The 17,669-nt window shown below is 47.7% G+C and overlaps 1 protein-coding gene across 1 annotated transcript; it reads left to right on the forward strand.

The window, feature by feature from the left end:
- Positions 1–2,073: 2,073 nt before the first annotated feature.
- LOC147185898 (uncharacterized) lies at positions 2,074–6,458 on the forward strand. Its single transcript, XM_086103860.1, has 4 exons — positions 2,074–2,133; positions 2,680–2,832; positions 5,325–5,731; positions 6,236–6,458. The coding sequence occupies exons 1-4, from the start codon at positions 2,074–2,076 to the stop codon at positions 6,456–6,458; spliced, it is 843 nt and encodes a 280-aa protein (XP_085959986.1).
- Positions 6,459–17,669: the final 11,211 nt, after the last annotated feature.

Raw genomic sequence — 17,669 nt, forward strand, 5'->3', positions numbered from 1 at the left:
CTGAGAGATTACCGCTTTTTCAACACTCAGTGATTGACTTCTATGCAAAGTCATTTCTCAACTTGTCTTCCGTGCTATGTTATGCCTGTTGAGTGTTGATTTACTTCATATTAGGAAAATACTGCACTAAAACATTAATTAATAAATGTATATCATATGCTTTTATTTTTGTTTTTCTCAGTATAAATAACACGTACCCTGACTGTTCTACTCTTTGAATAAAAACACTTCATTCAAGCGTTCGGGAGTGCAAGGGGTTATGATGGAGGGGTGTTGCAAATCATGAAGACCTGCCAAGTGGTATGATAGCATTGTTTTATACATGTCCTCGGCTAGGCCTCATCTTAAAACTCAGTCCTTGGTCCTTGGCCTTGGCCTCGGAAAATTTCTCAAGTCCTTGGCCTTGGCCTTGCCTCAGAAAATTTTCCAAGTCCTTGGTCTTGGCCTTGGCCTCGGAGTCAAGTCCTTGGCCTTGGCCTTGGCCTCGGGTTGCCGGTCCTTGGACACAACACTGTCATATTGGAATTTATTTGTTAGGTTTTCAGTCGATTAAATTTGGTTCAATAAACTATATGTCGTAATTGTAAAACTTTTCAATGAACATTCGATCAGTCCGGCCCTCAGCTTGCAGCAAAAATTTTTATTTGGCCCTCCGTCCATTTGATTTTGACACTCCTGCATTAGACAAATGTGCAATTTACTTTCATCATTCACATATATGCATTGCAACTGATCCCACTGACTGTGCAAAGGCACAAAACTAACAATTGGTTGTGAAAAATATAGTCACGCATTTTAAGATAAAACAAGAGTTATAAAGAAATGATTTTTTTGAAATATTTCCACATGTGCATATAAAATCTCCCTGCCTACACCTTACTAACTAAGGAGAGTGCTATTAAATGTGTAAAAAAGTATTCACACGTCCTTGAAGGTGTCTGCTGTGTTGGGTCGGTCTCAGCTCTCTGTCTTCTCTGCTGTCGTCTTTCTTTGATCAAGACAATGTTGTGTTCTACTCTGATCAAAACAGTCTGTCGCCTAGAAGATACTCCACAATTTGCACCTTATTAAAAATATCCATTCCGTGTCTTTTATGCATTTATTCCATTTTAAATGATCCCGCGGGCCTGATCGAACCTCCTTGGGGGCCGGTTCCGGCCCGCGGTCCGTATGTTTGACACAAATAACCTACCCATAATTCCACACGTTTGTCTTCTTGTGTCTTTCAGACATCACCGAAGATGTTTGTCCTGAGCAGCAGGATGCAGAGCCTTCTCACATTAAAGAGGAAGAGGAGAAAAAAGAGGTCTCCCACTTGAAAGAGGAAGAGGAGCAGCAGGCCCAGTATATTAAAGAAGAGGAGCTACAGCACCCTTGCACGAAGGTGGAGGTGGATGAGCCCCCTGACATCAAAGAAGAGGAGGAGGAGGAGGAGATTATCAGCAAGGGGCCATTTCATTTTCCTCGCTTGGTGGGATGCCTCCACGTGGCGCGAGGGGGAACGCCGGGGGTCTCGAGCCCCTGCTGCGGCTAAAGACCTACCAGCTGACGGGGAAGGAGAAGGGACCTCACCGGAAGGAGAGACACCCGATGCTCGCCCCGCCGGAACGGAGGGAAGTGGGAGTAGCCGCCCCACAACCCTCCTTAAACAAAAGTCAGGCAAGGGCCCTTGCAGGACCCGCACGTGGCGCGACGAGGGGGGATAAAGGTTCCCCAGGGGGTGAGATGGGGATGGTGAGAAGGAAGCGTAAGCAGGGCGGGATGGACGAAAGACATGTGGGAGGATGGGTGAAAGACAGACTGGTGGGGATTCACCCCCATCCAGGCCCTGGCAGGAAGAGGGGAGCGAGGAGCAGGGACGATAAAAGAAGGGAGAGGAATGAAAGGAGGGGAGACAGGAGGAAGGGAAGGGTGGGACGGGAAAGGGGCGACAGACTGGAAGTTCGGGGTAAGAATGAAGAACGAGTGATAGTCACATGGAATGTGAGGCGACTGAGTGTGAGAGAGACATTTAGAAAGAGGTTGAGGAGAGTGGCAGAAAGAGTCAACAAGGAAAAATGGGAAGTGGTACTGATGACGGAACTAAAGGCAGAAGAAGCCGGGGTGGTGTGGTTGGGTGAGGAGGAGGAACAGGTAGCGCTTGTTCATGGGAGGATAGCCGGAGTGATGTTGAGGGGAACGGCATTGAGGATGTGGATAGAGGAAGGACAACAGAAGTGGCTGGGAGAGAGAGTGGTGGCGGTGGTGCTGGGAGGGCTCAGGCTGGTATCAGTCTACCAACCGAGCTGGGGAACGGATGAACGAGAAATGGAGAGATGCCGACGAGATATGGGGAGTCAGGTGGCGATGGGAGGGAGTGAAAGACTGGTGATGGGAGGAGACTTCAATGCAAGTGTGGGAACGAATGTGAAGATAGGAGGAGTGTGTGGGGGGCATGGGTTGGGGAGGATGAATGAAGCCGGAAGGGACCTAATAGAATGGTGTCAGGAGCACGATCTGGCATATGTTAATAGCTATATGAGGTTTAGAAGGAGGGGGATGTGGCAACACATGGCGAGTGGAAAATGGTATGAGTTGGATGGATTTCTGGTGAAAGGGAATGAGAGACACCGCATGGTGAAAAGGATGTGGACTATGAGTGAGTATGAACTGTCAGATCACAGGCCGGTGTGTATGCAGGTGAATGGGAAGTGGAAGAGATGGAGGACAGAAGAGAGGATCCAGAGGAGAGTGGTGCAGGCGAAGTGGGAGGGGTTGAAAGTGGAGGAGAAGAAAAGAGAATATGAGAAGAGGACAAGAGAGAAATTGGGGGAGTTGAATAAGGAAGGACTGGTAAAGGAGGGCGGGTGGACGGAGCTGGCGAAAATAATGGTGGAAACAGCAGTGGAGGTATGTGGAAGGGAGAGAAGAGAAATATCCAACCCTTGGACGGTAGGGAGAGAGGAAGAGATAGAAGAGATAAAGAAGAGGGTATGGGAGAGGGTAGACAGAAGGAATAAGATAATGGAGACACTGAATGCGAGGAGAAGGCTAAGAGTGAGGGGAGGAGGGAGAGGAGTGGGGGAGATGGAAGAAGAGCTCACCAGACTAAAAGCGGAAGTGAAGGAAGCGCGAAAGGAATTGAAGAAGTTGATGAGGAGGCTGGAAAGAGACTGGTGGGAAGGAGTGATTGAGGACTGTCAGGAAGCATGTTCTAGAGGGAGGATTGGCGAAATGTACAAATGTTTGAGGAAGATAGGAAAGAGGGATAAACCGGCCGCTCGGAGCACGACTGTGACGGCAAATGAGTTTAGGGAGCATTTTGAAAGTGTGTCGAGAGAGAGGTACGAGGAAGAACCAAGAGTGATTGAGGAGGCGGTTCGAGGAGCCGTAGATCTCAGGGACGATTGTAGGGCGAGCGAAGCAAATAAGATCATGAATGAGGTGCCAGATAGGGAGGAAATCATGGAGGCTATGTGGGAGATACGAGAGTCGGCACCGGGAGAGGATGGGGTGAGAATAGGATATTTACGGAATGCGTGTGAGGAAGTGTTAGGAAGGGGGATTAAGATAGTGAGGAGGATGTTTGAGCAGAGGGCGGACCAGTGGGATAGAAGTGTAAAAGTGGGACTGATGGTACCGTTACATAAGAAGGGGGACAGGAATGACAGAAACAACTACAGGGGAGTGTGCCTGCTGAGTATGTGCAGCAGGGTGTTAGGAAGAGTGTTAGCGAAGAGACTGAGTTGGTGGGCCGAACACCTGAGGCTCCTTGATGAAAACCAAGCGGGCTTTAGGAAAGGGAGGTCCACAGCAGATGTGACGCAGATGATGGTACGCATACAGGAGGATGTAAGAGATTGTAAGAGAAGAGTGACTCAGGAAGGGGTGAAGGATGTGAAGGATGACGACTGGCCATGTGCAAGACTGTTAGATCTGAAAAAGGCGTATCCGAGAGTGAGTAAACCAGCATTGTGGTTGTTGCTGGAACGGTATGGGCTAAAGGGCAAATGTCTGGATACCATTATGGACCTGCATGAGACGACAGAGTACAAGGTGAGGGGAAGGGAGGGAGTGAGTGGAGGATGGATGCCAGCAAGAGGGCTGCGAGAAGGATGCTCTACATCGCCGATCCTCTTTAATATCTACCATCAGGCGGTGATGAGGCGACACTGGCGGCGAGGAACCGAGATGGCAGGGAGGAGAAAATGGTGGTGTGGAGGTGGATACCAGGAGGGTCGTTCGCAGGGGAACATGGCTGGGAGAGAGGGAGCTCGGAAACAAAAGAAGTGCGGGTATCGAGCGCCTTGTTTGCAGATGACACTACTATAGTGGGAACGAAAGGAGAGATACACGAGAGTGTAAGGAGGGTGAAAAGTGTGATGACGCAGTGGGAAGAGAGGAACAATGAGGAGAAGGAGGAGGTGCTGGAGTTTGGAACGCAAGAGGGGGAGGAGATTAGAGTGTTAGGAAGCTGGATTGAGACTCAGATAGACGTGAAGAACAGGATCAAAAGGGCGGGACAGCTATGGGGGAGTGTGAAAGGGTGGCTGAAAGGGACACGACTATCAAAGCGGTGGCAAGGGAGAGTAGTGGAGGCGTGTGTGGAGAGCAGCTTGTTGTATGACTGTCAGGTAAGAACGTGGTTGAAGAGGGATGTGGGGAAACTACAGAAGTGGATGGATAGGTGCTATAGGTATGTGTGGAGTGATAGAAATGGAGAACCACTGAGGCAAATGCAAGAAAGGGGAGTGAATATGTATGACGTGAGGAAAATGTTGGGAGTAAAATCCGTTGAATGGAAAATTGAGAGGAGAGTGTTGCAGAGAATCGGACATGTGATGCGTATGGGGAATGAAAGACTAACAAAAGCTATGGTATTGGGATGGTGGGAGGAATTGGAAGGAAGAGGGAAGAAGATGGGGCACAAAAGGAAGACGGTGTTGTATTGGAAGAGAGTGATGAGGAATGCAGGAATGGACTGGATGGAGGTGGAAAGATTGACGAGTGATAGGGAAGGATGGAAGCGGAGAGTGAGCGAGCGAATGGATCACCTGTATAAATGGGAAAATCAGAAGCGTCACAGATATGAGGTGGGTAGGAACGAGGAGAGACTGGGAAGGAATGTTAGGAGAGTGAATGATGGGTTGGTATGTAGGTATGAGGGGTGCGGAAAAGTATGCAAGAAACGAAGGGCGAATAGGGGTCGCGGAGGGAGAAGGGTGGCTTGCGGGAGGTGTGGGAAGGAAATGTTGGCGGGGAACCTTGCAAGACACCAACGGGATTCGTGCCGGGTGTGGGACCCGGGAGGGGGGGCAAGTCCCTGACGGGGGCCGATTGCCCAGGATCGGACATGTAACACAGACAACAAACCCTGGAAATGTTCTCACTGTGGGAAAATGTATGCTTATAAAAGTCTTTTGGAATTACACACCAGAACACACACTGGTGAGAAACCGTTCACCTGTTCAGACTGTGGCCAGAAATTCTCTTTTAAGCAAACCTTAACAGCTCACATAAGAACACACACTGGTGAGAAACCCTTTTCCTGCTTAGTTTGTGGCCAAAGATTCCGTTGGAGGGGATGCTTAAAAAAGCACATAAGAACTCACACTTGTGAGAAACGTTTTGCCTGCTCATATTGTGGCAAAATATTCTCTGTGAAGGCAAACTTAAAGAAGCACGTAAGAACCCACACTGGTGAGAAACCTTTTACCTGCTTAGTTTGTGGCCAAACATTCTCTTGGAAGGAAATCTTAAAAATTCACACAAATACCCACACTGGTGAGAAACCATTCACTTGCTCAGACTGTGGCCGGAAATTCTCTTGTAAGGGAACCTTAACAGATCACATTAGAACCCACACTGGTGAGAAACCCTTTTCCTGCTTAGTTTTTGGCCAAGTATTCCGTTGGAGGGAAAGCTTAAAAAGGCACACAAGAACCCACACTGGTGAGAAACCTTTTGCCTGCTCAGATTGTGGCCAAAGATTCTCTGAGAAGGGAACCTTAAAAAAGCACACCAGAGCACACACTGGTGAGAAACCTTATGCCTGCTTAATTTGCGGCCAAAAATTCTCTTGTAGGGCAAGCTTCAAAATGCACCTAAGAAGCCACACTGGTGAGAAACTTCTTTCGTGCACAGTTTGTGGTCAAGGATTCTCTCAGAAAGATCACTTGATGCATCACACAAGTACACACACTGCTGAGAAGCCTTTTGCTTGCTCAGTTTGTGGCAAAACATTCTCTCAGAAGGGAACCTTAATAAATCACACAAAAACCCACACTGGTGAGAAACCTTTTGCTTGCTCAGTTTGTGGCAAAAGATTCTCTCAGAAGGGAGACTTACCAAAGCACACAAGAACTCACAGTGGTGAGAAACCTTTTTCTTGCTCAATTTGTGGCCAAAGATTCTCTCGAAAAGGAACCTTAAAAATACACACAAGAACCCACGCTTGTGAGAAACATTTTGCCTGCTGAGTTTGTGACCAAAGATTCTTGTGGGAGCATCAGATTAAGAATCACAAGTATGTTGATAAGATGAACAGTTATCAATAAAGTTTTCAGCTTTCATCTGTGCAGGCTTCATGATTTCATGCACCAAGGCTGATTTAAGTTCCTTTTTATCGGGATGCGGAACATTTCTTTCCCTTGGCTGCATTGAAAACAAATTGTGTTTTATCTAATTAGAAAATCTAGCATTTTTCTCAGGGCTATAATACTTTTGGATTCTTTGTGGGTGTTTGTTTTCATTTGGTTGTGATATGAGGTTTTTAAATATAGTTTGTTTTATCGTGTTTACAAAGGTTTGGTCATTTGTATTAGTTCTTGTTTTTTTCCCTCCTCAAATTTGAACCATTTTTAAATCGTATAAAATTTATTCTGTCTTCAATTTTGTTACATGTCTTCATTTCTCCCCACCCACTTGCTGTCAATCACCTTTGGAGGTGCTCAAAGTTGAAAGGGCAGTTGGGATGTGGAGGTTTTTTTTTTAATGAGCGACGAAAAAACAATTTAATCCGTGCACAAAATGTTAATTTGTGTGCATTTTATATAAATGTGAATGTTTCAATCCTGTGTCATTTGGGCAATGAATAAAGTACTACAAATGTCCGTGTAGTTATTTTTTACATGTTATGCTTTTTTTTTTTTTTTTTAAATAAAATATAACTGAAAAATTACTCACTTTGTCTCAGTTTGAACTTTTCTGGTTTCAGTATAGTTGTCATTTGTCTGCACCGCTTCCTGGAACACCCCTGGACTTCTTCTGATCCAGTCTGTGCCACAGTCCACAGGAATGAAAATACCTCTGTGCTCAAGGTCTGGAAGCTCCTCTTTCAGCGGCCTCGTCATGGCGCCCGGAACACGTCGCTCTCGTCATTGCCACAAGTTTCACACTTTCATCCACTTGGATTTTGTTTTCTCCAGCCAGACAACCGTCTCCTGGGAAACAAATCGACAAAGTCTGTTTTTATCTGTTCCATTGTCCTTCAGTGTTCCTTTCAGCCAGGGCAGGCGCCAGGCATTTTGGTACCCACATTGAATAGACGCACCTGAAAACCTGGACTCTCGTGCAGTAGGCGGTGGACACCTTGAACTGGTTGCCATCCAATCGCAGACACAAAATAACCTGTAATATGAATGTTTCAAAAACTTTCACAAAGGTGTATAATAATAATTAAGTCTTTATAAAACAACAAGAATGACATCAAATACTCAAATGATTAAAAAAATTATAATTTAAAATCCATCCATCCATCTTCTACCGCTTATCCGGGGCCGGGTCGCGGGGGCAACAGCTTTAGCAGGGAAGCCCAGACTTCCCTCTCCCTAGCTACTTCTTCCAGCTCTCCCCGGGGGATCCCGAGGCGTTCCCAGGCCAGCTGGGTGACATAGTCTCTCCAGCGTGTCCTGGGTCTTCCTCGGGGTCTCCTCCCGGTGGGAAATGCCCGGAACACCTCACCAGGGAGGCGTTCAGGAGGCATCCGAATCAGATGCCCAAGCCACCTCATCTGGCTCTTCTCAATGTGGAGGAGAAGCGGCTCGACTCTGAGCCCCTCCCGGATGACCGAGCTTCTCACCTTATCTCTTAAGGGAGAGCCCGGACACCCTGCGGAGAAAACCCATTTCGGCCGCTTGTATCCGGGATCTCGTTCTTTCAGTCACGACCCATAGCTTGTGACCATAGATGAGGGTTGGAACGTAGATCGACCGGTAAATTGAGAGCTTCGCCCTTTGGCTCAGCTCCTTCTTCACCACGACAGACCGATACAACGTCCGCATCACAGCAGACGCTGCACCGATCCGCCTGTCGATCTCTCGCTCCCTCCTGCCCCCACTTGTGAACAAGACCCCAAGATACTTGAACTCCTCCACTTGGGGCAAGATCTCCTCCCCGACCCGGACGGGACACTCCACCCTTTTCCGACTGAGGACCATGGTTTCAGATTTGGAGGTGCTGATTTTCATCCCAACCGCTTCACGCTCGGCTGCGAAATGCTCCAGTGAGAGTTGAAGAGCCCTGTTTGAAGGAGCCAACAGCACCACATTATCTGCAAAAAGCAGGGATGCAATAGTACTGAGGCCACCAAAACGGACCCCCTCAATGCTTCGGCTGCGCCTAGAAATCCGTTCCATAAAGGTTATGAACAGAATCGGCGAGAAAGGGCAACCTTGGCGGAGTCCTACCCTCACTGGAAACGATTCCGACTTACTGCCGGCAATGCAAACCAAACTCTGACATCTGTGGTATAGTGACCGAACAGCCCGTATCAGGGGGTTCGGTACTCCATATCCACGAAGCACCCCCTACAGAACTCCCAGAGGGACACGGTGAAACGCCTTCTCCAAGTCCACAAAACACATGTAGACTGGTTGGGCAAATTCCCACATACCCTCGAGGACCCTGCTAAGGGTGTAGAGCTGGTCCACTGTTCCACGGCCGGGACGAAAACCACACTGCTCCTCCTCAATCTGAGGCTCGACTTCCTGACGGACCCTCCTCTCCAGCACCCCTGAATAGACCTTACCTGAGGAGTGTGATCCCTCTGTAGTTGGAACACACCCTCCGGTCCCCCTTTTTTAAAAGAGGGACTACCACCCCGGTCTGCCAATCCAGAGGCACTCTCCCCGTTGACCACGCGATGTTGCAGAGGCGTGTCAACCAGGACAGCCCCACAACATCCAGAGCCTTGAGGAACTCCGGGCGGATCTCATCCACTCGGGGCCTTGCCACAGAGGAGCTTTTTAACCACATCGGTGACTTCAACCACAGAGATAGGAGAGCCCACCTCAGGGTCCTCAGACTCTGCTTCCTCCAAGGAAGACGTGTTGGTGGAGTTGAGGAGGTCTTCGAAGTACTCTGCCCACCGGTTCACAACGTCCCGAGTCGAAGTCAGCAGCGCCCCATCCCCACTGTACACAGTGTTAGTGGTGCACTGCTTCCCCCTCCTGAGACGTCGGATGGTGGACCAGAATTTCCTCGAAGCCGTCCGGAAGTCGGCTTCCATGGCCTCACGAACTCTTCCCACGCTCGGGTTTTTGCCTCGGCGACCACCGAAGCTGCGTTCCGCTTGGCCAGTCGATACCCGTCAGCTGCCTCTGGGGTCCCACAGGCCATAAAGGCTCGATAGGACTCCTCCTTCAGCTTGACGGCATCCCTTACTGCTGGTGTCCACCAGAGAGTACGAGGGTTGCCGCCACGACAGGCACCAACCACCTTACGGCCACAACTCAGATTGGCCGCCTCAACAATAGAGGCACGGAACATGGTCCACTCGGACTCAATGTCCCCGTCTCCCCCGGAACATGGGAAAAGCTCTGTCGGAGGTGGGAGTTGAAACTCCTTCTGACAGGGGATTCCGCCAGACGCTCCCAACAAACCCTCACAATACGTTTGGGTCTGCCAGGACGGACCGGCATCTTCCCCCACCATCGAAGCCTACTCACCACCAGGTGGTGATCAGTTGACAGCTCCACCCCTCTCTTCACCCGAGTGTCCAAAACATGCGGCCGCAAATCCGATGATACAACCACAAGGTCGATCATCGAACTACGGCCTAGGGTGTCCTGGTGCCAAGTGCACATATGGACACCCTTATGTTTGAACAAGGTGTTCGTTATGGACAGTCCGTGACGAGCACAGAAGTCCAATAACAAAACACCACTCGAGTTCTGATCGGGTGGACCGTTCCTCCCAATCATGCCCCTCCAGGTCTCACTGTTATTGGCCACGTGAGCATTGAAGTCCCCCAGTAGAAAAAGGGAGTCCCCAGCAGGAGTACTCTCCAGCACACCCTCCAAGGACTCCAAAAAGGGTCGGTATGCTGAGCTGCTGTTTGGTTCATATGCACAAACAACAGTCAGGACCCGTCCCCCCACCCGAAGGCGGAGGGAAGCAACCCTCTCGTCTACCGGTGTGAACCCCAATGTACAGGCCCTGAGCCGGGGGGCAATGAGCATGCCCACACCTGCTCTGCGCCTCTCACCGTGAGCAACTCCAGAGTGGAAGAGAGTCCAACCCCTCTCGAGAGAACTGGTACCAGAACCCAGGCTGTGTGTGGAGGCAAGTCCGACTATATCCAGTCGAAACTTCTCTGCCTCACACACCAGCTCGGGCTCCTTCCCTGCCAGAGAGATGACATTCCATGTCCCAAGAGCTAGCTTCTGCAGCCGAGGATCGGACCGCCAGGGTCCCCGCCTTTGGCTGCTGCCCAGCTCGCATTGCACCCGACCCCTTTAACCCCTCCCACGGGTGGTGAGACCATGAGAAGGGGGACCCACGTTGCCTCTTCGGGCTGAGCCCGGCCGGGCGCCACGGGTGTAGGCCCGGCCACCAGGCGCTCGCCAACGAGCCCCACCTCCAGGCCTGGCTCCAGAGGGGGGCCCCGGTGACCCGCGTCCGGGCAAGGGAAACTGAGTGCCATCGATTTTATTTATCATAAGGGGCTTTGAGCGTTAGGGAGTGCAAAGGGTTATGATGGAGGGGTGTTGTAAATCATGAAGACCTGCCAAGTGGTATGATAGCATTGTTTTATACATGTCCTCGGCTAGGCTTAGTTTCAAAATCAGTCCTTGGTCCTTGGCCTTGGCCTCGGAAAATTTTTCAAGTCCTTGGCCTTGGCCTTGGCCTCGGAGTCAAGTCCTTGGCCTTGGCCTTGGCCTTGGCCTTGGCCTCGGGTTGCCGGTCCTTGGACACAACACTGGGAATTAGTTGGCTGGTCTCTCGATGCAATCGACAAAATTTTTTCGACGAAAAGAGAGGGCAGTGGGGAGCCTGCTTGCCCCCCAGGGACATTTGCTGCCGGATACGCCCTTGATCCATGGAGAAAGTGGAGAATGGCGTGCCTTTTGATAACATGTATCCTGCTGTTTGGTGTTGGCAGCTTTCTGTTCTATCGCAAAATTCAACCGACGGGAGCGGCTTCATTGGAAGTGAAGAAGCTGCCGGTCATTCTGGATGGTTTGGCACGAATGTCCAACACTCAGACTCAAACGGTGACTGAGCTCAACCGCAATATAAATGTGGTTTTGGAGCGACTCCGTACGATCGACAACAACATGGAGAGGTTGGAATCCGCGCTGCGGAAAGAGATTGCGGATTTGGCTGATCGGCGCCAGTGAAGAGATACAGGCCACGGACTCAAGGCTGTCTAAAATTGTTGGCGGCCGTCCCGCCAAAACAAACAACGCTATCTGGCCCTTTCCCCTGGATGGAAATATGCATGGAATCTAGGGCCCCCACCATCACCCCCCTCCTTCTCGGCCATGGACTGATAAGCCGGGACTGTCTTCATGAGCAGACCTCGACGAAGCAGCTATGACCTGTACACGCATACACATACACAACTGGACAACCACACGCGCATACACATCCTTATTATCACCGTCTTCATCGCTCCGATTCTTTTTCCCCCGTGACGTGGTTCGATCTGCAGAGCACTCGTGTTGTCCGTGCAGCCGGTCAGGACGGCCGCGTCGCGGCCACCCCTCCCCCTTCCCATTCATCCTCCCCCTTATTACATGTTACGTCTTGTGACTTGTTGTAACTGTCATATGCTTATTTATGTGCTACGGTCTTTTTTTATACTGGACTTAAATTATCCTCAGAAGAGGATTGTCACGTTCCATATTTGACAGCAGGGGGCAGGCGTTCTTGCTTGCCGCCTGCACACCTGCCACCCATTTGTTGACGATTGCACCTGCTATATCTAGGCGCTCCGACAGTCAACTCACTGCCGGAGTATTCCACGCCGTGCCATTTGCTATCGTCTATTCCTTCTCGGTTAAAACTCTGACTTACATGACTATTTACTATTATTGCGTACCTTGATATTCCTCTCGTGTTTGATTAGTATTTTACTTAATAACTTTCTCCTTGCCGTTTTTGTTTCGCAAGCGTTTTCTGTTATTTCCTGGTCCTCTTTTTGACCAGCGTTTTCTGTTGTCCGTTTAGACTGGGATTTTGTGTTATAATAAATTTCATTTTTTATGACAAAATTCCTTTTCTGTGTCTGCTGTTTCGGGGATCCACTTACCTTTAGTAGTTGTGTACGAAGCGATTATTCTGTCGCTTCGGGCTCAACGTGACAGAATACTCCGGCCACCATGGATCCCGCAGACAGAAAAGATTTTGTCCGCTCTGTCCCGTCAAGAGCAACAGATGAGTCAGCAGGGCCAAGCCATTACGGAGCTCCGCGGTGCGGTTTCCATGCTGGCTCATAGGTTCGATGATTACGAACCCCGTATTGTACAATTGGAGGAACGGAGAGCACCTCCCCCGGTGGTTCATCATACCACCACTGAGGCACCCGTCTCCTTCCCCACAATGAGTAGGGAACCGTCGCTTCCACACCCCCCACGTTACGGGGGTGAGCACGGTCAGTGTGGGCACTTTCTCCACCAGTGCTCGCTCGTCTTCGACCAGCAACCTTCCGTCTATGCTACTGATGACGCGAAGGTTGCTTATGTAATGAGCTTATTGACAGGTCAGGCGGCGTCATGGGCTATAGCGATGAGCGACGCAAAGCTGAACCTCCGGTCTTCTTTCCCCGGCTTCGTAGCAGCGTTTCGCCGGGTGTTCCACCATCCCGTCCGGGGCAGAGAGGCTGAGGGCCGGCTACTCGAACTCCACCAGGGGAGGCGATCCGTAGCGGACTACTCGATTGAGTTCCGGATTTTGGCCGCCCAGAGTGGCTATGACGACAGGGCGCTTTGTGGATTGTTTCGTCGCGGATTGAACACCCAGTTCAAGGACGAACTAGCGACCCGCGACAACAGTTCCGACCTGGAGGAGTTGATAGATCTCTCCCTACTGTTGGACAACCGCATGAGAGAGAGAAGCCGGGAGCGTGGAGGTGGTTGGTTCCCGTTCCGGCATGCTACGTACCGTGGGGGATCCCACGAGACGCTTCGGGCAGCTGGGTCCGGTGACCACCCCCGATCCCGGAATGCTGCCACCGGGGAGGAGCCGATGCAGCTGGGTGGCGGAAGTTCCAGATCGAAGGAGAGACGGCGCCGGTTCAACGATCGGGCCGGGTCTGACAGCGGTCTACAAGGACCTCACGCCACTCCCGGTCCTCCGGAACCTCAGCCGTCTCCATTCACCGAGTACTGTGAGTCATGACCCCGCGCAGAGCCTCCCGAGCCTCGGCGAGTCGCTTCCCGGCCGGGGCACCCCAAGAGACTGGAACTCGAAGGGGAGATCTATGGGGCGTCCCGGGCGCGGCGGATCAGGGCCCTGATAGACTCAGGGGCTGATGATTGTTTTATCGACACCGACCTTGCCTCAGAGTTGGGCTGTTTTATCGAGGAGTTGGCCGAGAAGAAGCGCGTTCATGATCTCGATGGGCGCCTCCTGGCAGTTGTAACACAAAGAACAGAACCACTAAAGCTCAAAGTATCCGGGAACCATGTCGAACGCAGACGGTTTTATTTAATGCGGTCTCGAGCCGTTCCGGTTATTCTCGGCTTGCCCTGGCTCAAGACTCACAACCCCGTTATCTCCTGGGAGCACCCGGCAATAGAGATTTGGAGCCAGTACTGTTATGAGCGTTGTTTACAATCAGCCGTAGGGGGACGCGAACGTGCCGGTGACGACTCCCCTGAAACCATCTGCCTTGACGGAGTGCCTAATTGCTATTATGACTTACGACAGGTATTCAGTAAGGATCGCGCTCGCTCTTTGCCCCCGCACTGTCCATACGATTGCGCCATAGACCTGCAAGTGGGCGCTCTGCTGCCGAGTTCACGGCTATATCAGGTGTCTCAACCGGAACAAGAGGCATTAACGGAGTATATAAATAGCTCGCTCACTGCTTGTTTGTTTGTTTGTTTGTTTATTGAACATAAAACATATATACAGTAATAATTTGACAGAAAATAAGGTAGATAAAAAAAAGTAAAAAGAAAGAAATCAGTCTTCATTCAACACAGTTATTATGTTCAAGGGAGTAGGAAGAAGTAAAAAACGTATCTAGTCCTACCCCGTTATGTGTTTATATCTAATAAATCATTTTTATATCAATCAGAAAAGAAAACGTAAGAAGAAAGAAGTCTCCATTAAGGCTCATACTTTACCCTTAACCGTGATATTTTTACAACTTTTGGTTTGTATCGGGATTATATACATCCACACCCTGGCACTCTTGTGTCAGTTTTCTCTTGTATTCATCATGGATATTTATATACCGGTACCTTTCTCTATTTATCAACTTAGTTCTGATTTATTATTACATTTAATGTTTTGAATTTATCATTTTAACTCTGATTGATGTAGGTTGTTTGTACTATTTTTTTTCATTTGTTTTTGAACTCAGCAAGCGATTTACTCATTTTCAGGTCCGTTTCGAGATTATTCCACAGATTAACACCTTTGATAGATACACTTCTTTGCTTGATGTTTGTTCTTGTTTTGAGTTTTTTGAATAAGTTGGTACCTCTTAAATCATAGCTGCTTTCTTGAATTTCGAAAAACTTCTGAATGTTTTGGCAGAGCAGGTTATTGTGTGCTTTGTACATTAATTGGGCAATTTTAAAGTCAACCAGGTCATAAAATGTCATCGTATTTAATTTGATAAATAGTGGATTTGTGGGTTCCGTATATTTTGATCTATTAATAATTCGAATTGCTTTTTTTTGTAGGTTGAGAATAGGGAGTGTGTTTGTTTTGCAGGCATTTCCCCATATTTCCACACAGTAGGTCATATATGGTAATAATAATGAAGTGTATAATGTGTACAAAGATCTCTTATTTAGCACTTCCTTGGTTTTGTAGAGGATCCCTACGGTTTTGGCTATTTTTCTTTTTACGTTATCGATATGTGGCTTCCAACATAGTTTTGAGTCTATTACTAATCCGAGAAACTTGGTTTCATACCCTCTTTCTATCTCAATTGAGTTTACCATAATTTTAGCTTGGTGTTTGATTGGTCTTGTGCCAAAAACAATTAACTTCGATTTTTTCAGGTTAAGTGACAATTTATTTCTGTCGAACCAGTTTTTTAATTTGTTTAATTTGTTTTCTACGGTTGTCAGGAGCTGTTTCAGATTTATTCCAGAACAGTAGAAAGTTGTATCATCAGCAAATAGGACACATTTAAATTGTTTTGAGACCTTGCAGATATCATTTATATATAAGATGAATAGTTTTGGACCAAGCACTGATCCCTGAGGAACTCCGTGAGTGATTTTCAGTTGATTCGTTTTTTTATTGTTGAGTTGCACGTACTGATATCTGTTTTCTAAATAACTTTTTATCCATTTATAAGCTACACCTCTAATGCCATATCTTTCTAGTTTTTTCAATAATATACTGTGATCTATTGTGTCAAAAGCTTTTTTTAGATCTAGGAAAACACCAACAGTAAATTCTTTGTTGTCTATATTAGTGGCTATTGCTTCCACAAACTCCATAACTGCCATTGAGGTGGTCCGTTTTTCCCTGAAGCCATATTGATTCTCACTTAACAGCGCATGCTTTTGTATAAAGCTATCAAGTCTGCGAGAAAATAGTTTTTCTAATATTTTTGAAAATTGTGGTAGTAGTGATATTGGTCTATAATTTGTAAACCGATGTCTTTCTCCACTTTTATAGATTGAAATAACTTGAGCAATTTTCATTTTTGATGGAAAGATACCAGCTTTAAATGACAGGTTGCATATGTGCGTGAAAGGTCGCACTACATATTCTATAATCTGCTTTATTATTGTCATGTCAATATTAAAGCAATCAGTTGACTTTTTATTTTTAAAAGTTTTTATAATATTTGATACTTCTTCTTGTTTTACAGCAGTGAGGAACGTCGTGGAGGAGTTTTTTCTACGTATCTATCTATTTCAAACAAGTTTGTTGGATCAGGAATTTGTTTTGCTAGGTTACTGCCGATGTTGACAAAATACTCATTAAATTCAGTTGCTATTTCTGCAGTTTTTTCCAGAATAGTATTTTGGCCTTTGATAAAATACTCTGGATAATCAATTTTTTAGGACTATTTCTGATTACTTGGTTAAGTATTTTCCATATTTCTTGTGTGTTACTTTTATTATAGTTGTATTATATTATATTATATTTTATTATAGTTTTCTATCGCAAAATTCAACCGATGGGAGCAGCTCTATTGGAAGTGAAGAAGCTGCCGGTCACTCTGGATGGCTTGGCGCGAATGTCCAACACTCAGACTCAAGCGGTGACTGAGCTCAATCGCAATATTGTTGTGATTTGGAGCGACTCCGCGCGATCGATAATACCGGAGACGTTGGAATCCACGCTGCGGAAAGAATTTCTGGATCAGACTGATCGGCGCCACTGAGGAGATACAGACCAAGGACTCAAGGCTGTCTGGAATTGTTGGCGGCCGTCTCTCCAAAACAAACAACGCTATCTGGCCTTTCCCCTGGATGGAAATACGCACGGAGTCTAGGGCCCCCAACCACCCCCTCCTTCTCGGCCATGGACCGATAAGCCAGGACTGTCTTCACGATGAGCAGACCTCGACGATGCAGCTATGACCTGCACACGCATACACATACATAACTGGACAACAACACGCGCATACACATTCTTGTTATCACCGTCTTCATCGCTCCGATTCTTTTCCCCCCGTGACGTGGTTCGACATGCAGAGCGCTCGTGTGAATCCATGCAGCTGGTCATTTTTCGGCCGCGTCACGGTTACCCCTCTCAACCCTTCCCATTCATCCTCCCCCTTATTACATGTTATGTCTTGTGACTTGTTGTAACTGTCATATGCTTATTTCTGTGCTAGGGTCTTTTTTTATCCTGGATTTAAATTATCCTCGGAAGAGGATAGTTCGAGCGTGGGTTTTTTTCCCCTCTCCCTACCCAGCGTTTTTCCTTTCTGAATTCTGATTGTAATTGTAATTTCCCCATTGCGGGACAAATAAAAGGATATCTTATAATGATCTCTTTTCCTGGTTCTTATAATATTTACTAGTTTATTTTTATAGGTCTTATATTTTCTTTCTGCTTCTTCAGTTCTCAATTTTAAAAACAATTTAGATAAATTGTTTTTCTTTTTACATGCGTTTTCTATGCCTTTTGTTATCCATGGCTTACTTGGGTCTTTATGCTTTTTGGAGACTTTAGTTAATGGAAAATGTTTATCATATAAGGAGATTATGGTAGACTGAAATACTTCAAACGCTGTATTTGGGTCTTCGTTTGAGTAGACC

Source organism: Hippocampus guttulatus, chromosome 22, assembly GCF_054856545.1.
Source record: "Hippocampus guttulatus isolate MCC_2025c chromosome 22, RoL_Hgut_1.0, whole genome shotgun sequence".
Taxonomy (NCBI): domain Eukaryota; kingdom Metazoa; phylum Chordata; class Actinopteri; order Syngnathiformes; family Syngnathidae; genus Hippocampus; species Hippocampus guttulatus.

What these genes read in the sequence shown, in the direction of transcription:
- LOC147185898 (XM_086103860.1), top strand. Translation starts at nt 2,074, where the DNA reads ATGACGGAACTAAAGGCAGAAGAAGCCGGGGTGGTGTGGTTGGGTGAG. An exon ending in AGTTGAATAAGGAAGGACTG is followed by an intron (nt 2,833 to 5,324) that starts GTAAAGGAGGGC and finishes CCGATTGCCCAG; the next exon opens with GATCGGACATGTAACACAGA. An exon ending in CAAACATTCTCTTGGAAGGA is followed by an intron (nt 5,732 to 6,235) that starts AATCTTAAAAAT and finishes CTCTCAGAAGGG; the next exon opens with AACCTTAATAAATCACACAA.